General features: G+C 45.0%; 2 protein-coding genes across 3 annotated transcripts; one reads left to right on the forward strand and one right to left on the reverse strand.

Moving 5' to 3' along the window:
- The first annotated feature begins 5,850 nt into the window (after positions 1-5,850).
- Positions 5,851-11,368, forward strand: TMIGD2 (transmembrane and immunoglobulin domain containing 2). Its single transcript, XM_051971923.1, has 5 exons — positions 5,851-5,962; positions 6,621-6,970; positions 9,870-9,905; positions 10,325-10,423; positions 10,798-11,368. The coding sequence occupies exons 2-5, from the start codon at positions 6,823-6,825 to the stop codon at positions 10,953-10,955; spliced, it is 441 nt and encodes a 146-aa protein (XP_051827883.1). The 5' UTR covers positions 5,851-5,962; positions 6,621-6,822; the 3' UTR covers positions 10,956-11,368.
- A 2,169-nt stretch (positions 11,369-13,537) lies between these two features.
- On the reverse strand, positions 13,538-23,143 carry SHD (Src homology 2 domain containing transforming protein D). 2 transcript variants are annotated; one of them, XM_051971918.1, is made up of 6 exons: positions 21,713-23,143; positions 20,440-20,566; positions 16,289-16,459; positions 15,686-15,854; positions 15,271-15,390; positions 13,538-14,703 (listed from the first exon to the last, which is right to left on the reverse strand). In XM_051971918.1, the coding sequence occupies exons 1-6, from the start codon at positions 22,019-22,021 to the stop codon at positions 14,517-14,519; spliced, it is 1,083 nt and encodes a 360-aa protein (XP_051827878.1). In that variant the 5' UTR covers positions 22,022-23,143; the 3' UTR covers positions 13,538-14,516. The 2 variants fall into 2 exon arrangements, with proteins under 2 accessions (XP_051827878.1, XP_051827879.1); XM_051971919.1 differs by having other exon boundaries at positions 16,289-16,456; positions 21,713-23,142.
- Positions 23,144-24,644: the final 1,501 nt, after the last annotated feature.

A 24,644-nucleotide genomic window follows, 5' to 3' on the forward strand; every position in this document is an offset into this window, starting at 1 on the left:
AGGCTGGAATTCAGGTCTTCCTGACTCCAGGTCCTGAGCTTTATTCACTGTGCTACCTAGGTACCCTGTTTGCTACCTAGCTACCCTGTTTTGTATTTAATTTATATTGTTCAGTAGTTCCATCATACTGTCCATAGAGTTTTCTTGGCAAAGATACTCGAGGCATTCAGTGCATTAAGGCAAACAGAGGTTAAATGATTTGTTACATCATTGTTAGTAAATGTCTGAGGTGAAATTGAACTCAGGTCTTCCTAATTCAGATCTCTATCCACTGAACTACCAAACTGCCCCAGCTGCCTCCTGTTTAACTTGTATAAATTTTTTATATACTGTATTTATATTTGTATTCATGTTGTTTCCTCTGATACAATGTATAGACAGAAACTGTTTCTTTTTTGTCTTTGCATTCCTAACATTGACTTTGTTACATCATAAGTTTTTAATAAATACTTGTTGGCTTACTTGATTAATTGATTAAATAAAGGATTGAAGGGCAATTTTCAACTTCCCAAATCTTCGATTATTAGCTCTTCTGGACAATGGCTCAAAGAAAGTTTCTCACTCTTGTCTCAGTTTCCCAATTTATGAAATTAGAGAATTGGATTAGTTGATATTAAAGAGAGTTTTTATTTCTGACCTTACATCTTTAAGAAATCATCTGATTTTAAAATTAGATCTTAAGAGATTTTTATTTTGTTTTTATATTGCCTAGATTTTTCCTGTATCTCCTACCACTGCCACCTAGAGTTATCCCTTATAAGAATTTATATATTAAATTTATATTTTAAAGAGAGTGAAGTGGAAAAAAAGTACAAAACTAATACATTAAAAAATTGGATATTATATACAGTGTTCCATCTCCATATACATAGTGTTCCATTCTCTTCAAATGAGGAGAAAGACATCTTTTCAGTTCTTTTTTGGGGTCAACCTTTGTTCCTTATACCTTTCAAACATTAATCTTCTATTGCATTTTCAGTATATGATTACAATTGTTGTTTTCCTTATTCTGCTTACTTCATTTTGCCTAACCTAAGTCTTTCCATGCTTCTCCATATACCATTATTAATAACTAATCAATAAATATTGACTAAACACCCATGACAGGCTAGGTTTGGTATTGGATTAAAAGATAGTTCCTGACCTCGAGGAGCTTACTATCTAGTAGGGGAAGATAACACATAACAGGAAACTGAAACAGGTGGGGGAAAGTGGAAAACTCCCCAAAGCCCTAAAGTAGTTCTTCTAGATAAGAAATGGAGCGCTCTGCGCTGACTTTCCTTCTGAAATGCAGGTTTGAGAGTTCATGGCTCCATCCTGTCTAATCTGAGGGAAGGAGAGTGGAGTGGCAGTAGAGTGCTAAAGCCAATGAGATCATGTTTGCTCTTGTCTTTTGTCATCTTTACAAATTTGAGTGTGAGGTAAATATCAAGGTAGTTTTGATTTTATTTGTCTTATCATTAACAATTTGGAACATTTGGTATTAACAGTCACAATTTTTTTATTAAAAACTATTTCTTTCCCTTGACCACTTCTGTATTAAGGAATAGCTTTTGGTTGCATATGTTTCTGTTAGTTGTCTACATATCTTAGATATCAAACCTCTATCAGAGATATTTGATATAGAGATTTTTTTCCCCCTGGTTCACTATTTCCCTTCTTTTCTTAGCTGCATTATTTTTCTTCTTATCCTGGATACATTATTTTGCTGTGAAAGTATTTCAATGTCACATAATCAAAATTATCTGCTTTATATTTTGTAATTCCTTCTATACCTGGTTTGATTAAGAATTCATCTTCCACCCATAGATGTAAAGATAAATTATGTGCTTCTCTTCTAATTGAATTTATAGTTTAATATGGTATAAGATATTGGTCTAAGCCTAATTTCTGCTATTTCATTTCCAATTTTTTGCAGCATTTACCAGAGAGAGTGTTTCTAATTTATAATGTATTAAAAAGAGACCTGGATGTGGAGCTGAGATATCTGGATTTGAATCTGCCCATGCCATCTCTCTTTTTATACTTCTCTATACCACGTTCACCAGAGCCAACGTCCAGCAAGCAAGTTCTGTTCTGAACTTAGCGTGATAACAATCCCTTTTGTTCACCCTCTGGATGAACTCAGCCACAGCAAAATCCCAGAATTTTTTCATACCAGCACCAGGTAGTCTCTGAGCTTGAACATGCACCTGCAGTACCTATGTTCCAGTCTTGAAGCCCCACTATCAATCAACCCTGTCTCATTATTGCTCTTACCCTGTCATTGTTAGGGCTACAGCTGACTATGCAGTGACTAATATATCTATTGAGATTTGTCCACACTAAAGCAGGTCTTCTACTGGAGGGGGGTCCCTGTTCATATGTCTAGTTTCTCTCCTCCAATGAAATAAAGAAAGCTTTTTGCTTGTGACTAGCTCTTTGGTATTATTTTGTTTCTATTTTATTTTTCAAAGTTAACTGCAGTTGTGAAAACTGGTGTGAGCTCTTTGGTATTTTAGTGTTAACAGTAGTTGCATAATGTCTATGATCCTTAGGTTGTTTGTTTTCACAGTTGTTGAATCTCTGCTACTTACTGAGTGCAATCTCAGCAGGTGATTTCTACTCTATGAATCTTATTTTACCATCTGTAGTATGAAGGAACTAAACTTGGGGCCCATGAAATTTTTTTAACTATGTTGAAAATTATTTTCAAGATAATTGGTTTCCTTGGTAATCCTCTATATTTTCTTTTACGCATTGAAAAACAATTCTTAAAAGGAATTTACAATATTCACTAGTCTAATAGTATGGAACACACACACAAAATTAAGAACTCTGGGATTAGATGATCTCTGAGGTTCCTTCCAGGACAAGTTCTGATTTCCCTGATGATCAGGGATAGGGGAAGTCTGGCTATGAGGCAAAAGGAACTTTAGTCTGGAGCAGAAAGAAGAGAGGACAGGAATTGAGTTTTGTCTTTGAATCCCAATTCAGTCAATAATATGTGCTTTGGATTTCAGGTGCCTTGCCTATAAAATGAAAACTGTTATTTTTTTTCTTTTTAAAACATTTTATTTATTTTTAAATTTTAAGCATAAATACAAAATAAGAAAAGATAAAAATTGTCAGTACACAGCAGAACCTGAGAGGATTCAAAATATGAAGAAATAAATTTCCATTTCAAAAAAGCCTATATAATAAATAGTATACATTGTGTTCAGAGCTATCCATATTTTCTTTACTTCCTTGTACGTTTTCTTTTGTTCTCTGCTGTGCATTTTAAATTTTTTTTGTTTTTCCTCCTCCTTCCTTCTCTCTCTCTACAATTAAGCTCAGAGATATCTATATCTATCTATACACATATCATACACATACATACAAATATAGGTTCATATATGTAAGACCATACTATGCTTATTTCCACTTGTCCTGTTTCTCTGAAGATGAATCACATCTTTCATAAGTTCAAGTCTTCCTGTATTTTCCTAACTCTACCAGTTCATCATTTCCTACACTACAATAAAACTCCAATCTTATTCTATTTAGTTATTTTAAATTTACATAATCAATATTAACATAGCTAACATATAGTGTAGTTTCTCTATTTCTCTCTTCATTAAATCTATTTTAGCTTTAAGTTTTTTTGAGATCATGGTTAAAGTGAAAGCTGTTTTCTAAGGCAGAAGTCTTCTCATCTGAGTTTCAAGATGAGACCTGGTTTGTGGGTGGGCCGCCCGTTCTTTGAAGCCTCTCAGAAGACAGACCCCACTGCAGCTGCTGCTGCTTGTAAAAAGAGATCAGCCTGTGGTTGATGCTCACAAAAGCTTCTGATGCTGAGACTTAAGTGTAATAGCTCTCTGCCCGGAAATCTCCCCACCATTGTTGGTTACAGGGTCTCCTATTCTACTGTTAAACTCATACTGTTGGGCTTATTGGGAGTCAAGAAAATCTAGATTTAAATTTCAGCTCTGTCTAAACACACAGGTGTGTGGTGAAGATTAAATGAGAAACCACACATAAAGGGGGTTACAAACCTTAAAAGATTTATATAAGATGTCCCAAAAGTCTTAGTGCAGTTTTAGTCTTAAAACTTAAAATTTAATGTTAGCTATACTTTAGATTATGACTTCCTTGAGAGTATAAATTTTTCTTTTTTTTTTGGGGGGGGGGTTGGAAGGGACCTCTCTTTGCATCTCCAGAACTTAGCACAGTGCCTGGAACTTAGTAGGGGCTTAATTTTTTTTATATTTTTAAAACTATTATTAATTTTTTTCTCAATGGTATTTTATTTTTTCCAATTACAAGTAAGGATAATTTTCAACATTCATTTTTTGTAACATTCTGAGTTACAACATATCAGCCAATAAACATATATTAAATTGCTACCAGGTATCCAGCACTGTGCTAAGCACTGGGGATAAAATATAAATAAGAACAAAAACAGTCCCTGCCTTCAAGAAATTTATAATCTAATGGAGAATGACTACAATTCAAAGGAAGCAGAAAGGTAGGTAGTGGTTTATGTTAGGGAAGAATTGAGAGAAGAGCCTGAACCAAGAGTGTGATGGATCATTCTAAAATCCTAAGCCATGTAGCAGGTGTGAAAAGGGGAGAAAAATCTGTGTTGTCTCCTTTCTAAATAGAAGCACTGAAGCCCATGACCCTGACCTCTAGTTAGAGGGTCCAATCAGGGTCAGAGGGTACTGAGGAGATAAGAGGATTGGGAAGATTAAATCTTGCAGTTTAATGTGATTTCTCAATTCCTGGAGAAAGAAGACATGATGGAGAGGTGCAACCTCTCCTTTTAGCCTTTTAAAGGCTAAAAGCAATGTGATTTTATGGGATCAGAAGAGAAAATATATGGAAAATGATTTATAAACATGTCATTTACTATTATGTTGTAGGTAGGATTCCTGCCCTTCTAACTTTGAGAGTCTGTGATTATGAACCTCCTCTAGTTCTCTATTGTATATCTGTATCTATCTTGCTAATAACAACAGCAAGGCAGTTTTCAGATTCAGCTGAAAAAATTTTTAATCAATGAGACAGAATCATAATGGAAAAAGCTGTTTTGATGGTAGTGAGCTCCCTATTCCTGGACATGGAAACAGAGACTGAATGGTTCCCCTCCCACTCCATTCAGGATATCTGTAGAAGGGATTCCTTCACAGAAATTAGCACTAAGCTTAGAATCAGGAGGACCTGAGTTCAATCCCGCCTCAGACACTTACTAGCTGTGTGTCCCTGGACAAGGCACTTAACTCTATTTGTCTCATCTGCAAAATGAGCTGGAGAAATAAATGGCAAATCACTCCAATGTTGTCTGTCATTCTCAAAGAGGATCAAAATGACATTACTATGTTGGAGTCAAAGTATCAGTATACCACCTGTCAGTCAGAACTCCAGCAAGATTATGTGGGGGTCCAGAAACTAGTTGGCCTGGATCCAGGAAAATACCATCACCCTGGGTCAGGATGATGTGAATGCTAGTGATAGTGGGCACTATGTACAGTGTGTCCAGCTGTCCCTGATTAGACCAATGTGAGTTTGGAAAGCTCTAAGACAGATCGGGCACAAGTAGTTCAATGAACATTTGTGGTGGAAATGTCTCTAAACGCGTACGTCTCACGTTTCTTTTGAGCTCCAAAAATTCTGCTTCGTTCATACGATATAGTGGGTATGCCACGCTGGGCAATCCTTTGCCAGTATCTCCCATGTCATTCAATTGTTTCCAAAGTTCTTCAGAGAGGGAGGGGCAGATACTGTGGCAGGAAGTGCTATCTGTTAGGTTGGCCATATACAGAGAACATATGGGTGGAAAGAGGTGGGGAGGGAGGGAGGAATAGAACTACCCTAAGAAACATTTGCTTCTATAGGCAGAAAGAAAGATCAGAGCTGACTAAAGGTAGAAAGGAGCCTGAGGGGAGAGAAGAGATGGGATGTCTTCTTACAGATCTTTTTCTCCTGATGCTGTTGCCAGGTAAGTACCCAAGTCAAAGGTCCCTGCCTACTAGGAGACCCCCTTAAGCCTCTTTCTTCCTGTGTCATCAAAGAAACCATAACCCTCTAGAATTCTAAGATAGCTGAAGTTTCTGTCCTCTCAGACCATGGGGATCTCAAAGAGTCTTGAAGGAGCCCTCCTTTCTCCTACTCTTTCTCTAAAATTTATCTATTAAGGAGTGTACCAAGGTCCAAGCTAACTGTCTATTGTTTGAATTTATGGGGACAGTATTTCACACTCTCACTGCGGATGAAAAAAACCACTGAATCATAAAACATAGATCATTAGTACTGAAAAGACTCTTAGAACATAGAAAACAGAAATGTCCAAAATAGAGAAGAAAGAAAAGCTAGATGGGAAGTGCTGGAACTGGAGGGATTTTGAACATGGTATCAGATCTGATAAAGATCTTAGCAGTAGAATATCAGAAAGGATGAGAGATTAAATAAAGTGCTCAGCCCCAGAAGTCAGAACTCCTGCTTCAATTCTGCTTTTATGAAGTTTCAGAAGTCCTTTGGGTTTCTCAGATTCTGTGATCTCTAGAAGAATTAAGCCTTCATTTGCTGCTTCCTTTTTCCTCTTCTCCTGCTCAACCCCCCATAATCAACCGTGACCTTTCTTTCTTCCCCCAACCCAGTGCTCTCAGGAGAGACTAAGTTGATGGTGCAGCAAGAGGAACAAATCAAGGTGGACTCGGGTAGCAAAGTGAACATAGATTGCCAAGTCATCTGGACCCACTGGGAGCAATTCCGAGTAGAGTGGAAGAAGGATGGCAAAGAATTGTACCAGTCTCTGCCCATCAGTCAGAACTCTAGCCGGTTATATGGAGTTCCGGAAACATGTCGGTCCTCAGACGGAACAATACCATCACCTTGAGTCTGGATGATGTGAATGTTAATGACAGCGGGCACTATGTGTGTCATATGACAATGGAAATCCCAGAGCTCCAGATGGCTGAAGGCAATGGGACACATCTCATAGTCTCAGGTATGGGGAGAAGGCAGGAAGGCAGGGAGAACGAACAGTAGAGGAGGAGCACAGTGTCATCTTAACAATCCAGTGTTGATCATGTCGGATCATTCTCACCCTAAACTGTGGCATTTCCCATGAGACTGAACTCTGAAATCCCTCTCCTGTCCTACTCTCTCTCCCTCACTCTTTGCACATCTATTGTTTGTCTTCACAGTTATCTCTGATCCCTCTATCTTCCCATCTATTCCCCATTCATCCTTCTTGTTCTGATCTTACTTTCCTTCCTTCATAGTCTCAGTTCTGTCATTAACCAAGGTCTGTCCTTGAATCCCATGCCATCTTTTTCTATCCTTACTTCAATATTGCTAGATCTCAACTTTGAGCTGTACACTTCCCCTCCTCCCTCCATCCATTTTCTTATTGCCAATTCTTGTTGATTCAATCCAAGACTGTGCTGGAGGCAGCTTGATTTGGCTCCAGATTGCTGTTTTTCAGTGTGAGCATTTATTTACATCTCAGAAATTGGCAAATTCTACAATGAAGCATTTGATTTTTTTTCTTGATTATTTAGATTTTAAGAAGTGATGGAGAAAGTGCTAATAATGCTGATTAAACTTGAAAGTGTCACATAAACATTTTCCGAGGGGGAAGGGAAGCCAATTGTTAAACATTTACCAGGTTCTATCTTCACTCTATGTCCTATCTTTTTTAGAAATCCACAACACCTCTCACCTAAACTACCTTAATGGTTTCCTAATTACCTCCCCTGCTTCCAGTCTCTTCCCTCTTTGATCTATCCTGCAGGGCCCCACGGTCTTGAGTATAGCCGTGTCACTCTTCACTCAAAAATCTTCAGTTGTCCCCTATTGCCTCTTGAATAAAATACAACTTCCTTAAAGGTCCCTTCCAGTTCATTCATTCACATCAAAATACATTTATTAAGCTTTTATTATATTTATTATTATATCATATATTCAAGCATTTATTAAGCCAGACTCCACAGTCTGACTCCAAACTATCTTTCCAGATTTCTTTTGTATTCCTCCCCTTCATGGACACTGTGTTCCAGCCAAATTGAACTCTCCATATCTGGCTGACATTCGATGCCCCCTCCCTGACTTTGTGCCTTTGAATAGGTTGTTCTCCTCCAGATGCCTGGAACTCACTAGTGCCCTCCTCACTGTTTCTCAAAACCTTTTTCTTCCTTCATTTCAGTGTTACATCTTCTGGAAAGCCTTTCTTGGATCCCTCCAATTTTTACCTCTTTCACCTTCTTCAAAGGATCTTTTATTTCTTTGTCTGGGTCCATTTTGTATCTTCTTCCAGCCTACCCAGTAATATGTAAGTCTTTTGAGAGGAGAAACTATTTTGGTTTTGCATTTGTGCCCCTGACAAGCTGAGGGGACTCAAGTGTTTGTGCAATTCAACAACTTCTTTTTACAGATGACTCAGGGAGGCCTAAGGTTACAGAGCAACTCAAGCCAGTCCCTGTTTCTCCAAATTTCAGACTCTTCCTGCATATCAAACTCCACCTTGTACTTATCTCACTCTCTATTATACCACAGCTATCGAAGTAGGATTATATTTAGCATAGGGTTAACCTTGCTCACAAGCTTGATAAATGTCGGTTCATAAAGTGAACAAATGGGAGAAGTGGATGGAGTACCAGCCCTCGAGTTATGAGGACCTGAGTTCTAATCTGCTCTCAGACACTTAACACTTACTAGGTGGATAACTTAACCCTAGCAAGTCACTTACCCCCAATTGCCTCCAAAAAAGTATATAGTGAATGAATGGACTGGAAAGGATCTTAAAGGGAGCTGAGTAGGATGCTATTATTTGACAGAGGAGAAAACTGAGGTCCAGAGCTAGGAAGTCCAAGGTCACATAGACAGTGACAAGGTCTCACTAATGACAAGGTCATTCTAATCTCATAGGAGATCAGTGGCAGAACCAAGACTAAACATTCAAGTATCCTAACTTCCAGAACAAGATTCTACCGAGGAAAATTTTTTATGGGTTTCCTCCTTTCTCATCCTCAGATTTCTGGCTGATTTTGGCCGATTTCCCAGTCATCTCCTCTCCTCCCTCCCTCTCTGACAGCATCACCCAGAAGTGGTTCTCATAGCCTCTGGCCTGGCCCCTAAAGGACACCCTGTGATGTCCCCAGATTTTCCATGTGCCAGCCCATGACACCCGCCCCCAGACATCCCAGCTCTCTGAAGCTCAATGGCTTTGCTGGCACGGTGCCAATCTGTGCCACCCACACGCCTACCCTGTTTTCATTCTGCCAGGAGGGGCCAATTACCAATTACCAGTTTCCATTCTGCTAGGAGGGGCCAATTACCAATTAGCAGAGACATAGGAGTCAGTGTTGGCTCTGGCCCGGCCCCTGGGCAAGGACCCAGCATTGACAGCTGCTGCACCCCCTCCCAGATCTTTCCCTTACTTCACGGGGATGGGGGTGGGAGAAGAATTTACACCAGGGGTGCCCTTCTCCATTCCCTGAAAAAATTATAGGGGATGGAGATTTAATCCTGAGTTCTCTACACATGTGCCTTGGATGGCTGAACATACCAGGACCCCCCAGAGATAGAGATCACCTCCCAACTCGGGAGTGAGGGGGTCATATTTCTTCCTTCTTATGAGAGGGGGTAGTGGTGGACCTAGCAACTTCCAGAGACATGACCATCATAGAGAACTAAGTGTGCCGTCCCCTCCCCAGTGCATTAGTGATCTCTGAAAATCACAGGAGCTTTAGTGAGCACACAGAGGGGTCAGGTTCTGATCCTCAGAGGAAAGGAAGTGGGGAGAAGCAAAACTGCTAAAAGCTCAAAACCCCTCCAGAGAAGTGAGGGCAAAAACACACCAAGGGAGATGGTAGAGTGAGCTATAGAGATTTCTCTCTTTGCAGATTTCTTCACAAGCAGCTGGATCAAAGGCTTTCCAGGTAAGAGGTAATGCCCATCCTAGTATCTCCCGGTTCCTACTGCCAGATTGTCCCTTCTCCCTGTGAGATGATCCATATTAATCAGCTTGGCTATCATCAGCATCATACGTTTCTTAGAACAGAGAATAGAGTGAAAACCTAAAGGATTCTTGAAGTATAGAATGTCAGTGTCAGGAAGAGAGGGGCCCTAGAAACCATGTAGTTCATTTTACAGATGGGAAAACTGAACCTGGGGAGGAAGGCAGATTTGCTGAAGGTCTTGCAGTGAATGAGCCAGAGGCAGGAGCGGAGGGTTTAGACCCAGGGTCTCCCGATTCCCAACCCATGGCTCTTTCTGCTGCACTTGTTTTTCATTGCCAATCTCCCCTCTTCACGACGTCTCCACTGGCTCTCCTATCTCTTCTGATTATCTCCTCAAGATTTTTTCTTATGGCTGCTGGTGGCGTGTGTCATGATAGGATTGGGGGCTGTGTTGGGAAGAATGATCTGGAGATGCTTTAGAAGAAGCACAGACTCTGGTGAGTAGTCCCCCAGCACCGGGCAGGCCCCAGGGGTGCAGTGTCCTCCCTTCCGCTCCCCCATCCCAGAGTCCCGGCCAGACCCCACAAGCTGCCTCTCAGTCAGTGTCTCAGTAATTAGCAAACTGTGTTCTCAGCCATTGGTGGAAAAAAGGAGGATGGCCCAATTTGATCCACAGCTGCTGCTTTTATCCAATTACTGCTCCCTAGGTCACCTTCCCAAAGGGATTCTCTATCCCCAGAGATAGCTATTCCACCCAGGTCCCGCTCCTGGTGTCAGAGCCGGGGAAGATGACTGAGAAATTGTTAGCTCCAATGTTAGCCCCGGAGAAAGATATTTGGACTGAGACTCATGCTCCTCTGTCTCTTCACAGAGAACCACTTTTATGGCAATGTTCTCTATTTCCACAAAGAAACTAAGGGGATCACGCCAAGCAAGGACAAGCCTCTGCAATGGTCACCAGAGAAAAAGAGAGGAGAGAGCATCTACTCTGCTGGTCCCCAACTCCCATCCCCACCCCCTAGGGCGTAGTCCCCTGGAACCGTCCCCTGCCCACTCCAACCTGCATCAGGCTAGTTCTTAGCCAATAAAACCAGCTTGCTCCCTGCCCCCAACCCTCACTTAACCTAGGATTTCTTTGCTCAGTCCAGTGAGGTGTGGGGGAGAGTCAGCCTTCCTGAGAGTGGGAAAGTGAGGGAGGACTAAGGTTTCCCAGAAGCTGGGAGGTTGCCTCTTTAGCTAAGTCATAGAGGATAGGATCCAATGCTCAAAGACGAGCCAGAGCTACATTTTTGGAAATGGACACACAAGAAGGTTATACTTGACTCTGCATATTTGTAATAAAGGATTTATTTTTTTATTTGTTTTTAGGGGGGGAGGAGGAGAAAATGGAGAAAATAAATGCTTGTTGATTGAAAAATAAAGTGAAAAAACAAAAGAACCAAGATCATCTGATATATGACTCTGATATGTGAGACTGCTTCTCATACATTTTTTCCATCATTTCCTAGACACTACCAGAGCTTGTCTCCCCTTCCCCCATCCCTAATGCCCGACTGACTTAGTATCCTATGGTCTCTCCATAAGGCCTAGTATCAATAAACCAGAGGCCTGTGTTTGATGATGAGGGCAGGATGTATGATGTTTGATGTGTGGCCTGTAAGACCCCAGAATACCTGAGAAGGAATAGGGGAAGGAATGGAATCTGGGAGACTGAAATCTGAAGAGTTGGAATTAAAAGACTTGGATCTGAGGAAAATAGAATCCTTGCAACTGGAATGGAGGAGACTGGGAGCTGAGATTTGGGGATATTGTGAAATGAGAATGGACTCTGGGGGAGAATTAGATCTTGGGGGCTAAAATTGGAAGGTAAAGTAGGGCTGAGCTGGAGAGACTGGGATCTATGGGCTAGTGTTGATGAGATAAATCTGAAAAAATCTATTATTTGGGAAGCTGGACTCTAGGGAAGTTAAATTCTGGGTGACTGAGATGAAAGGGAGACTTGAGAGTGAAAATAAGAGAATATAGAGGAGACACTGAAGAAAGGAAGCAGGATTTTCTGCAGAACTAACTCATCTGATGAAAAGGACCTTCCATAAGTTATTTCTTCTCTCTAGGAACCTGGGGAGGCTGAGATTTAGGGGAGGGGCTTATTAAGGAATTAAGGATTAAGGAAACTGGGGATCTTGATTGCATTGGAGGAAGACTAAAATCTGGGGAAGAGATCTTGAGATTGGAATAGGGGAAAAACTGAAATACATTCCCCCCCCCTTCCCCAAGGAATAATTATCTATTCATAGGGGAATAGCTGAGTGGATTGGGGGATGCAGAAGGAAGTGACCTTTCCGGGGGACCTCCTTGATATTGGGGGATGAGAGACTCAGTTTTCAAGTCACTTACTCACTGACTCCTCCACTCCCCTTCCTCACACACACTGTGCTTCCTTTGGTCCCCTGAGGGAAGCTAGGGGTCTGAAGCCATCCCGGAATCCCAAGCCTGTGTCCCAGGATCAGAGTGCTAAGGATTTTTCCCCTAGACTTGGCTTGCAGCCCAGAGATCCCATCCCATATATGCAGCCTGGACACACACACACACACACACACACACACACACACGCAGCCAACCTCCTGCAGCTGTTTCTTACCCCCCTCCCTCAAGCACAGATGGAAGAAGGGAAGGGACCTGGGAGGAAGGGCAGGTGGCCAGAGTAACCCACTTGTACCTGCCCTCTCTCTGCCTCTGAAGATCCCCATGGGATGGGACCCTTTCTCCCTCCAGCCTCTGCCTGTCACCTTGAAGCTTCACTGGCTCAGAGCAGTCTTCTCCCTCCTGTTTCCATGGAGACAGATGTCCTCTCTGATGTTGTCAGAGACACAGACATACTGGAAGGTTGGCAGAGCCAAGGGGACCCGAAGGGGACTGAAGCAGAGCAGACCCAGACTCGCAGAAGGTGAAGAGGCTCCAGGAATCCTCCGCCAGCTTCAGGCCTCCAGCCCCCCATCCTGGGTGACCTCCATCTCCCCATCCCATGAGACCCCCCCAATGCCAGTCCTGGCTTTCTGATCCCGAGTCCTTCTGTGACATTGGACAAATTACTTTCCCTCTCTCGACCTCAGTTCTTCTATCTTGGTCATTGGGCTAGAAGATCTTTCAGATGTTCCTGTGTTTAGCATCCTATGCTCCATGTCTCTAAAATAGTCTTTTTAAAAGTATTTCCATTTCACAAACAAGGAGTTTGGGGTCTAGAAGACAGAAGGGACTTTCCTGGTCACTCAGCAAGAGAAAGGCTATAAGCCATGTCACTGCCCTCCCGATCGGTAGTTTCCTTGCACACTGTCATCTAGTTCCTCCATCCCCCAACGGGAATGAATTGTGGGACACCATCCTACATAATAGATGGGAGATTAAGGTACAGGGACTGAACCACACAATCTCAACTTGGCCAGACTGATCCACGCTATCCCCCAACATCCTGTCCAAGTGCCTTGCCCAGCCCAGCACCCAGGACAAGGCACGATTGAAAAGGGTCCCACATGCCAGTAAATCAGCCAGTCCTCCTCCCAAGCACCCAAAGCTCTCATCCTCCTCTCCTCCCCCAACGACAGTATGCAGGAGCCAGAGATAATTGATTTATTGAGTGTGAGAGAGGTGGAAAAGCCTATGGAGTCTGAAAACTCAGGCAGTGGAACAGAGGAGCCAAGGCTGTCCGTTTGTACTACTTGCTTCCTCCAGCCTAGGATGGAGCAAACCTGAGTTTCCTCTCATCATTTATATCTTCTCCATTGTGTCCAGCGTAAAGTGGACTCTCCATGTCCAAGGCCCAGGTCTTGTCTTGGGTGGGAGCATTGTGTCTGGGGGCAACCGTAAGGCTGAGATAGGGGCCCATTTTTGTTGTATCTGGGGATGCTCGTTTTCCCCAAGGGCCCTTGCCCAGGAACTGAAATGGGGACTCAGTGAATCCTGGAAGAGCTCAATATAAGTCAACAGACCAGTGAACCCTGTAGTCACCTTGACTTTTGGCCTTTATTGAGCAGCACCAAGTCCAGGGCTATGGATGTGTCCGGTCGGATCTCCTCAGTAGTATTACCTCAGGCTTGGGGTCCTGTTACAGGGAGGGCAGTGACAGACTGGGGCTGGCCAGAGAAGGGTGACCAGGACCGACACGGGCCTTGAGACCCGACGCTGCCCAACTGGCTGAGAGACATGTAGATGCTGAACGTGGAGAATAGGACTTGGGAGCTGTTCCCAAGCACTTGAAGGGCTGGTGCAGGAGACAGTCTAGTCCTCTGTTGGCCCCCAAGGCCAGAACTGGGAGGGACAGAGAGAAGTTTCGAGGGCCAGATTTCAATCAAATTACACCAAAAGCCACCCAGAAGTGAAACGGTCACCTCAGGAGACGGTTAGTTTCCCATCACGGGAGGTTCCCAAGCAGCCATTAGTCAGAGATGCTGCAGAAGGGAACTGGACCAGATGGGGTGAGAGCCCTTCCAGCTCTGAGATTCTGCCCGGAATGGAAGTACCACGGCCAGAGGTCAGCAGCAGCCCGGGGGGGCCGATGGTCAGGAAGAGCCTGGGGTCCTAGTGCAGAGGCTGTCAGGGGGTCTGCACAGTGATGGGGTGCAGCAAGGCCAGGTGCTCGGAGCCTTGCACTGGCAGCGGGCGGATGCTGTAGTGGTGCACCACCTCAGGCACACTGGAGAAGACCCCACTGTGCTGACCCAGCACAAACTTGTTGTCCTTTGTCCGGCTGAATTTCATGTGCATGTAGCCCTGGCTGCCCCTGGGAAGGAAGAGGAGACCCTGGGTCAGAGGGAGGTTGGGGGGGGGGGTTAAGCTCCGGAAGGACTGGGGGGCGGGGGGAAAGGGACTTAGCTAGCCTCAGTCAGTCAGTCACTGAGACGCCGTCCCATAGAATCAGGCCCAAGGATGTGACTACCGCTCTCCCCTTTGGGTCCCAGGTCCCCAAGGGCAGATGGCCTCCATGGCCTGGATCTCGAGGCACCTGCGGCTGTCGCCATTCTACAGAGAAATAAACTAAGCAGGAGACGCTGCTCTAGAAAACATTAGCCTTATTCTCCCTCCCCTTGTGGGGCTCCTCAAGCTTCCTATCGGGGCAGAAAGGCTTAGAATAGCAGCCCCCTGACAGACCCCGTCCGCCAGCCTGCCCAAGGGCACAGAGGTGCCCTCCCTGTTTAACAGTCACTTGGCGACTCACGTTGTCCAATGGGGCCCTTCCCTCTCTAGCTCCCGGGAGGACACTGACCTCTTCCAGCTCTCCCTCCCCACTGGAGTCTGACCCTCCAGGTTGCTCTCCCTTGGGGCCAGGGGCCTAGAACCCAGGGCTCACCTGAGGGACAGAGAGAAGTCCGGATGACTGGTCTCACTCTGCCTGACAAGGTAGCTGCCCTCCCTGCAGAGGGACAGGAGGTTCTCGGCCTCGGCCCGGCTCAGGGAACCATGGAACCACCTGACGGGAGACAGGGAGAAACAGGGAGTGAAGCTGAGGGGGCCAGGGCCACAGCCTCAGGGATAGACCAGGCTCTGCCCCTCCCCTCCCCTTATCCCAGCTCTGTTTCTAACTTGGCCCGTGCCCGCAAACAAACCCAAAGGAGAGAGACTTGATCTCTTAGGGCCTGGGAATTGAGAGACCATTACTCTGGAGAAGGACCATCAAAGTCAAGTGCTGTGCTGCGGGTCTCTTCTGCCTGGGGGGGAACTCTTTCCTGAAAGGGGCTATATTTGAACTTGGTCTCATCACTCACGGCTGCTTCTCCAGGGGCAGGGCTGGGTCCACACGCTCGGCTGGCTGGGGGCTATGCTCCTCTGGGTTGGGCCCCTTCCCCACCCAGCCGCCAGAGGTCTTAGCTGGGGGCTTCCGGAGCTCCTTGGCCAGGCCTGGGGCCCGTTCCCACTCAGGATTCTCAAACTGCACTGGATCAGGCAGAGAAACCAAAGAATGCTTTTCTTTAACCAGCTGGTCCTTCCAAGGGCAAAAACCAGACTCGTCGTTGGATTCAGAGAAGTGAGCCTCGGGGAGGGGAGAAGTGGGAATCAGGGGATGCTCTCAGGGCTTAAGAGGAGTAGGGTTTCCATGCATTAAAAATGAAACTAGTCTGATGAGTGACCAGTCACAGCCAGGGACTGGGAAAAGATTCAACCTGGATAGGTCTCAGAATGAGGGACTGGGCAGAGTCAGCACTTAGGGGAGTTATCAGAGGGAAAGCTCTGGAGGCAAAGGGTGACCCATTTTTAGCATTAAGCAAGGAATGGGGTTGGCAGGGTGTATATGTTAGGGTGGCGGAAGGGAGACCAAAATGGGAGAGCCAACAAGGCCAGGGTTAGTCAGAGGCCTCAGGGGCTGATACCTGCAAAAGCTCTGGAGATGTGGTCTTTCTTCCATTCCCAGGGCTGATCATACTCTTCAGCAGGCCTCTCATCATCCCGGGGCAGGCGGCTCTGCCGGGGCCTCCCTTCAGCCTCTGGGCTATCCCCGCCAACTTGCTCCTCATAAGGTGTGTCATAGAGCTGTAGGTCTGCTGGGTAATTACATTTAGTTTAATTCTTTTTACAAAAAAAATAACCTTTTACTTTTCAAAACACTTGCAAAGATAGTTTTCACCATTCACTTTTGCAAAATCTTGTGTTCCACATTTGGTTTAATTCCATAGACATTTATTAAGTGCTTACTACATATTTGGTAGGCAGTGTGGCTCAGGGGATAGAAAGGTAGCCATAAAGCCAGGAAGCTTTGAGTTCAGATCTCAACCCTAATGCAAACTGGCTGTGTGACCCTGGGCAGAACATTTACCTTCTTAGTACTCTAAGCAACTCCCCAAGACTTGTAGAAAAGGTGCATAATGAAACTGGTGAAGGCAATTTCCTCACCTTGGAGTTTCCTATAAAATTACAGGTCCAGTCCCTATCTCTGCCCTTCTGCACTTAATGTGCTGGGGACACAAAGAGGGGAAGATAATACAGTCCCCACCCTCAGGGAGCTTACAGTCTAATAGTAAGGATATGCTACCTTGGCAAGGTAAGAGAGCGACAGGGTGAAGAAGAATTCTAGACAAATGACTTTGGGTGGGGGGAAGACTGATTAAGATGGCACAAGAATAAGCTAGACAGCCTCAGTTTCTCCTCCAAGACAAACGCAGTCCTAAGAAGAGCTCTAGACCTAGAAGTGACAGGAAATCTAAGAAGCAACCACAATGGACCTTTTCAGTTCAAGGTCAAAAACTGGAACCAAAAGCAAATGACCAGGTCAAGGACTGTGACAAGATAGCTCTGGATTGCAGACACAGCCAACTTAGCTCCCAGGACTCTCAATAGACAGCACTGTATAGTCACCTTAAAACAAATTTCAGGGTTTACAAATCATGTACTCATCCCAGGCCCAGGCCAGCAGTGTGGGGTCATCTAGAAAGGGCAGAATTTTGGCCACAGAGCTCAGGTAAGAGAGCAGAGTCTCGCAGGCTGAACTGTGATCCCAGAGTCAACGCTAGACTTAATAGAGCTAGATGAGCAGCACAAGGCAGTTTTTAGACTCAGAGAAGGTTGAAGACATCCCTGGACCAAAGGCATGGGGTCTCCCAGAAGGACCTGATGGAGTATTCAGTCCCAACTCTCCCCAGAGAAGAATCAGAACAAGGGTCGCCAATAGCACAATCATTCTCTACCTTCTGAACCCTTTAGTTAGTAGACAGGAGCTGGGCCCAACTCTACTGGAGTCCCATCCAGGAACATGCTGACAGCTCTGTGGTCTAGATTAAACTCAAGGTGCGGAACCTGGAAATGCCCAGGAGGGCAGCAACCAGACTGTACTCATGATATGATCCCATAGGATCCACCAAAAGCATGTAGCTTCCTGGCTCAACCCTCAAAGAATACAGCATTCAGTACCCAAAGAATATAGCAGCAGGACTCCAAATAAAACAGATCTGGACTGTATAAGGCCACAACCATCCTGTCCAAAGTGCTCAGAACTTTGTCATAACACAAAGTATGGAAATAAGCCTGGAAGAATGAGCAAAGAATGTGCCATGCCCAAGGCACCAACCCAAAAGAGAAGAATAACTTTAAAATATCAGGAAAACTTAAAAAAAAACTTAACCCTAAGATCAATTAATATTCCTAAAAGAAATGAATCCTTTTTAAAAAGTTTAAAATAATGCGATAAATGAGAGCAATGAGGGAAAGAGTGGGAAAGAAATGAGAGTTTTGGAGGAGAGACTTGGAAAAAGGATTAACAGTTTAACAAATGTTTGCTTTCTTTCTTTCTTTTTTTCCTAAAAAGGTCAAAAGATCTGATTTTTCTTGTGCAGCATGATAAATGTGGAAATATATTTCTAAGAATTTTACATGTTTAACCTCTATTGGATTAGTTGTTGTCTAGGGGAGGGAGAAGGTGGGGAAAGAAGGAAAAAAAATTTGGAACACAAGATTTTATAAGGATAAACACTGAAAACTATCTTTGCATGTATTTTGGAAATAAAAAGCTATTATTAAAAAAAAAGAAATCATAAAAGAAAGCTGCCCATTCATATTAGAACAAGAGGACAGGATGAAAACAGGAAGATTCTATCAACCCTCAAAATGAAAAATCTCAGGAATATTATAACTAAAACCTAGTGCTTCCAGGTCAAGGTGCAAATTATAAGCAAAAGTCTCTAGCATATTGGAAGAAAGCAGGAACACTGTCAGCTTGGAGGCAGGGGAAGGAACACTTGTCAGACTGGGAGAAGGCAACAACACTTTTAACTTGGAGTAGGGAAAAGCTTCTTGATTGGGATGGAATCAAAGATGAACTTTTGAAGAAAGAGAAAGATTCCCTTATGCGAGAGAGGGAGCTGTCCCCATCTCATGAGCCAATTCCTCAAGAATTATGAAGAGAGTAAGAATTAGGCAACCAGGAGAGAATGTAAAGTGAGAGAAGAGTAATAAAGCTGGAAAGGTAGGCAGAGGCCTGACTGTGGATGGTCATAAATGCCAGTTTATGGAATTAATCTGTCCTTTATCCTGAAGACAATAGGGAGCTATGGAAAGTTTTCAAGTGGGAGAGATAACATGATCTATCTGTTTTACAGTATCATTTTGGCAATTGTGGATTCAATTCATTGAAGAGGGAAGAAATGAATCAGGAAGAGACCAAATGGGAGGTAACTATAATCCTCTGTTGGCAGCTTTGTTAACAAGGATAGGGGACAGATTTGAGAGATGCAGAAGTAGAATGACCTAGAGTTGGTAACTTGACTGAAAGTGGAAGTCAAGGGAGGGGAAAGAGCTTCTGAGATTGAGTAAGAAATACAGGATGGTTGATAGTATCATCAATAGATATGGGAAAGTTGGTAAGAGAAGATGATTTTTTCTTGGGGGGAAAAGGAGCACAAGAGGGATAATGATGAATTCTGTTTTGGACACATTTGAGTATAACTTTTTTCGAGAAATCCAGTAACACAAAGAATTTACAAAAAGGAGACACAGAATCCCAGAGACACATAATACAATCTTGGGCTACCTGAAGAGAGGTATGATGTCCAGAATTAGGAAAGTGACAGGTTTATAATATTCTGTCCTGGTTGACCCTCCTCTGGAGTACTTTACTTCCAGTAGGTACCATATTTGAGGAAGAACAATGATCAGCTGAAGCCATTCATGTTGAAGGATCTCACTTTTATATAGTGTTTCAGAGTCTGCAAATTGTTTTATGTATATTATGCCATTTGATTCTCACAGCTATCTTGTGGGGTAAGGGTTATTGTTATTGTCATTCAACTTAGGGAAGAGGGTAAGTGATTTGGCTAGTCGTGGCTGAGTCAAGATTTTAACTCGTCTTCCTGACAAAGATCCAGTGCTTGATCCACTTTGCCATCCACCTGATAAATCACTGGAAGATAAGAATGACAGCTTCAAGTATTTGAAAGATCTTCATGTGAAAAAGGATTGGATTTGTTTTTTCTTGTCCGGGAAGATAGAATTAGGAGCAATGGATAAGAGATTCAAAGAGGCTGAATTAGGGTTGATACCAGATAAAGCTTTTTAGCTTTAGATTTATTCCAAAGTAGAATGGGCTGCTTCAGGAGCAAGTGGGCTCCCCTTCACTGGAGCTCTTAGAGTAAAGACACTCCAGTTAAATTGTAAAGAGGTTTCTTTATTCAGGTATGTTTTGGGCTGGATCACTTCAGAGGTGCCTTTTAACTGAAATTCTGTGCTTCTAGGAAATATGGAGCTGGTGCTCAAGAGGCAGATCAGGCTAGCCCTGGAGATTGAGATTTGGGAGTCACTTAGAAGAGATCATTAAAGCCACGGAAGTGTCTGAGATAGTGAAGGGAGAAGTCGTAGAGAAAGAATAGAAGAGCGAGTGAATGGGTCACTGATGAGAGCTAGTTTCTACACTTCCCTTCCTGGTGGGGGTTGGAGGTGGGATTAGGAATGTCAGCCAGGACTAGACTTCAAGGACAAATGGAGGACCTGGAGAGGAAGCTGTATTACTCCCCCACTCTAATGCAGTGACACTCACCTGTTACCACACACTGAGCATCATAGGGTTCCATGTAGCTGTTGTCAGGGGGCAGCTGTTCTGAGGCACCCAACTGAGCTTCAGGCTGGGCATCAAAGGGGTCCGAATACTCAGCATCATCTGCAGTCTAGGTGAGGACAAGGGACTCAGTGTTGTTCTCTGACATCTCTCCCAAATACTCCCTTCTCCCCATTCTCAGCCCTTCTGCCTTGATGTTCTAACTCCGGAGTCTCTTTCATCATTTATGTCGCATGGTTCATGGGTCCTTCTAACATTAAAATCTGTGTTTGAGGTCTCTTTCAACTTGGACATTCTTTGTTTAAATCCTTTCCAATCCTTTCATTCTGTTTTATTGACCTTCCATTTCTGACATTCTGTGTTTAAGATCTCTGCCAGCTCTGACATTCTCTGCTCTAAGGTCCCTTCTGACTCAAATATTCTGTATTCTAAAGTCCAAATTCTGACATTCTGTGATTTATTGCCATTCCAGTCCTGACATTCTCTTTCAAAGCTCATTCGTCCCCTTATCTTAGATTGATTCTTCTATCCTTTCTCTTCTATCAGCAGTCACAGCCTCTCCCTCATTCTGTCCGTGGAGCCCTGGCCATTTTTCCTATTTAATCACCATCTATCACATCTAATATCTAGTTCATCGCCTGAAGCCCCTTCCCAATCAGGCTCCCATGATCACACACAACCTTTCTTGCCCCTGACAGATCTGATGCTGGTCCTCCTGAGGCTTTCTCCTTTTCATCCACTACTCTCAGGCAGCCTTTCCCAGCTCCTGGAGGTGTCACAAGGCAGATCTTTGACTTCCCTTTCTTCACAGAAAATATATATACACATGTGTGTATACATATATTTTATTTATATATGTTTATGTGTGTACACATACACACAAAGATGTAGGATTTAGAATTAGAAGAAACCAATTCATATTCCAACTCCTGCCTTTAATAGTTATATGAAAATGGACAAACCTTAGACTGTTCCTTCACCTGTAAAATGGACTTAATACCATTTTTGCTGTCTAACCTAGAGGGTTATTTCTTGGAAAGAGCTTTGGCTAGAGGAACATGAGTTATTGTTATCCAATTTTTTTTTTTTTTTTTGGTCTGCTCTTCAACCCGACACTCTTGACCTTGGGCAGTATACAAAGACAGTGAATCACTTTTCGGAGGTCACCTAGGCTGTGGCCGTTCTATGTGGGGTAGGGCTGAACTGTCTAAGGGCTAAATTCCTCCTCCTCTCCTCCCCCCACTCAGGTACTTACGTTATCCTCCTCAGGCGTCCCCAGCAACATCTTACTGCGGTTCAGGTCGCCTGACTCCACCTTGATGAGCCGGTGTTTGGGGGAGCCGTATTGCTGGTCCCCAGAACAGGAAGGTTTGCTGGGGCAATTGAGGCAGGATGACTCGGGCTCCTCCTGCCCATCTCCATCTTCATAAGGATCCTCAAAGTCCAGACTTTTTTGAACCCGATAGGCCCGGAAGATATCACTCTCTGTATAATCGGGTTTGGGGGGTTGTGGGGGTGGCCTTCGTCCACCAAAGCTCAGATAGTCCCTGAGCCACTTAGCCATGTATTCTCTCTCTACTCCTCGGCAGGGAGTCTAGCCTTCGAGAATCAGACAGGTAAAGGAGACCAAGATGAATTACTTAAGAATGCTCTCGGGTTCAACCTTTGCTCCCCGTCTCTGGGGGGATTCATCAGCACTCTCCTGGAAACAGGTTGGGAAACTGAGGAATACATTCCGAAGTTAGAGAGATGGAGTCTGATTCGGGGCTTAGAGAAGGGAGGAAAGGAGCTATTGATCTCATCCTAGTCCAGGCTGGGGGAGGGTCCGGAGGACAAAGCTTCCAGGTTTCCTCGGAGGTGGAAGGTCAGGTGACCACCGAAGCCGGGTCAGCGCCAGATTCAGAGAGTGCAGAACCCCAAACCAGCAGGGACCCAGCAGGCTCTGAAATCGTGACTAATTTTTCCTGATGTCTCTGGGGCAATAGCCAAGGAATTTCTTAGGTACCAGCCGACCACCTTCAGATATGAGATCCCCAGATCATCATCAGCCTCGGCTTTCAAGGCTTAGATTTTCTCCAGGACCCCAGGTTCGGGGGACTGGACAGCTGTTAGAGAGGGATGCTAGTGTCCTCTCCACAAACCCCTGCACAGATCGGGGTCAGCTTCTCAGGGTGTCGGAACCTCTAGACCGAAGAAGAGAAGGAAGGCTCGGTAGCGGCGTCTGTAGCTCCAGGAGCGCAAACTTGGGCTGCGGGGAGCTCAGTATCCCTGCTGGCTCCGCTCATCTGCTCGGCTCGGTTATAGCCGCCCAGGCAGCGCGGCGGGAGGCGGGAGCTCCCCCAACCTCCAGGCCAGCCCTGAATGCCGCTGCCACAGAAGGAGCGAGCGTCCCGCTGCGCACCAGAGGTGGGCAGTGGGCGGCGGGCAGCCGGGGCCGGAGAAGCGGATCCCAGCCAGAGGCGGCCCCGCTGCTGATCCTGCAGAGGGGGCGGCGTTGAAGAGACCAGCGGAGCTTTTAACTCAGATGGAGAGGCGAGGGCGGGGGGCTGGAGCAACGCGTCAAAGCTCCCGCCCTTCTACTCCCACTCTCCCTCCTCTTTCCTCCTCCGGCTCCCTACGGGACTTCTTCGATTTCTATCTTCCTTTTTTTTCCTTGTCCTCCCCTCTCTCCTCCATTCCCCTCTTCCCTCTCTTCTTGCCTCTTTCCCCTTCATCCTCATCTTCCTGCCCTAATCCGCCTTAGTCCCCCCCTTCTTTCCCTCTGCCCCTTTTCTCCAGCTCGTATTCCCCTTACTTCTTCCCCATACTCTTCTCTAGCCCCTAGCCCCTCTCACTTTTCCCCATCCTCCCCTTTTCCTCCTCTTTCACCTTCCGTGGCCCTACAGCCCTTACTCTGCCTCCTCTTTTGCCTCCTCCCCTCATCTATATCATTTCCCTTCCTTTCTTGCCCTCCTCTCCCTCATCCTTCTGTCTTCCTGGCGGTGACCTAGACCTTCAGCTGCCTGCGAGCCATTAGCAGTGCTCAAAGCCCCTCCAGTTACGAGGGGGAGGGAAGAAGGAGGAGGAGGAGGAGAGGTGGGGGGAACGGGTCAGCGAGGGGCCAGGCTCGCTGGGCAGATGTTGAGGCTGCGGGAAATAAAGAGACCAGAATGCCTGACGGGGCGAGTTTGGGGTTGACAAAGGTGACAGCTGTGGGGGAGGGGGCGGAGAGGTCATTGGCTGTTATTCCCTTCTCTTAAAGCCCTAGAGGTCTTTTGCAGCTTTCCTATTCCCTCCTCCTACTCCGAGGGGTTGTTATTGTCAAGGGGGAGGTTTAAGAGCAGCTGCTGAAGGAAGCCCAGGGTAGATGATGCTATCACTTCTCTGACACGTGGCCCAGCCCGGCCCATCTGCTGCTCTTTGGAGGCTCAGGGTTTCCCACTCCCCACCCCCTTTCTCCCCATTCTAAAGCCCTGAGAGCTGAAGACCTACTGGAGGCCCCATGTGACCAGTCCTGCTCTGCTAAGACCACAAAGGAGCTCAGAGTATAGAAAAAAATGTTTTAAGACATCAGAGATGGCCCTGGTCAGCTCTTTCTCACTTCCATTCCACCCCTCCCCCATTAGCCCCAGCCTCTAGCTTTGATAAACCAAATTAGTGGTTGGGGAGTACTGTGATCTGGCTGCCAGCAATTATCAGCCAATCAAGTATCTAGAGGGGCCTAATTTCTGCACTCCCCCCAACAAATACCCACTCACCCACCAGGATGGAAGGTCCAGGACTTTTCTTCCCCTACTTTTCCCCTTTGGCCCTTCAGCATCCCCTGGCAAGTGTAATAGTCCCACTTTTTATTTCCAAAGAATCACCTTTTCCCAGCTTCAGTTTCTTTCTTAAAGATGTCTTGTGCCCTGCCTAGTTAAAGAGCATTTCATGTTGAAACGATAAAAAAGCCCCCAGCCATGGTCTTAGTTCATTTTCCACCCAGAAGGATCTGATCTTAGTGAGGGAAACAAAAACAACCCAGCTTTGCAGGTACTTTGCCAATTAGCTTTTAACAGAAGTAAAAGCCTCACTTCTTTAAGGTCACATTGTTAAAGTTCCCACTGCTACCTTCCACTACCAGCTGATTTCACAAGTCTGATAAACACCTCAAACCCCAGAGATCCAGAATAGGAACCTGGCATAGGACCTCAAGATTGTTAGAGGCT

The sequence above is a fragment of the Antechinus flavipes genome, chromosome 1 (genome assembly GCF_016432865.1).
Source record: "Antechinus flavipes isolate AdamAnt ecotype Samford, QLD, Australia chromosome 1, AdamAnt_v2, whole genome shotgun sequence".
In the NCBI taxonomy this organism is placed as follows: Eukaryota; Metazoa; Chordata; class Mammalia; order Dasyuromorphia; family Dasyuridae; genus Antechinus; species Antechinus flavipes.

Excerpts from the sequence above, each read along its gene's own strand:
- SHD (XM_051971918.1), bottom strand. The coding sequence starts at position 22,021 with ATGGCTAAGTGGCTCAGGGACTATCTGAGCTTTGGTGGACGAAGGCCA. Across the intron at positions 20,567-21,712 it reads GGACGCCTGAGGAGGATAAC|ACTGCAGATGATGCTGAGTA; the intron begins GTAAGTACCTGA and ends GTCCTCACCTAG. Across the intron at positions 15,855-16,288 it reads CATCTCCAGAGCTTTTGCAG|TGCAGTTTGAGAATCCTGAG; the intron begins GTATCAGCCCCT and ends TGCCTGATCCAG.
- TMIGD2 (XM_051971923.1), top strand. The coding sequence starts at position 6,823 with ATGTCGGTCCTCAGACGGAACAATACCATCACCTTGAGTCTGGATGAT. Across the intron at positions 6,971-9,869 it reads GACACATCTCATAGTCTCAG|ATTTCTTCACAAGCAGCTGG; the intron begins GTATGGGGAGAA and ends CTCTCTTTGCAG. Across the intron at positions 10,424-10,797 it reads TAGAAGAAGCACAGACTCTG|AGAACCACTTTTATGGCAAT; the intron begins GTGAGTAGTCCC and ends GTCTCTTCACAG.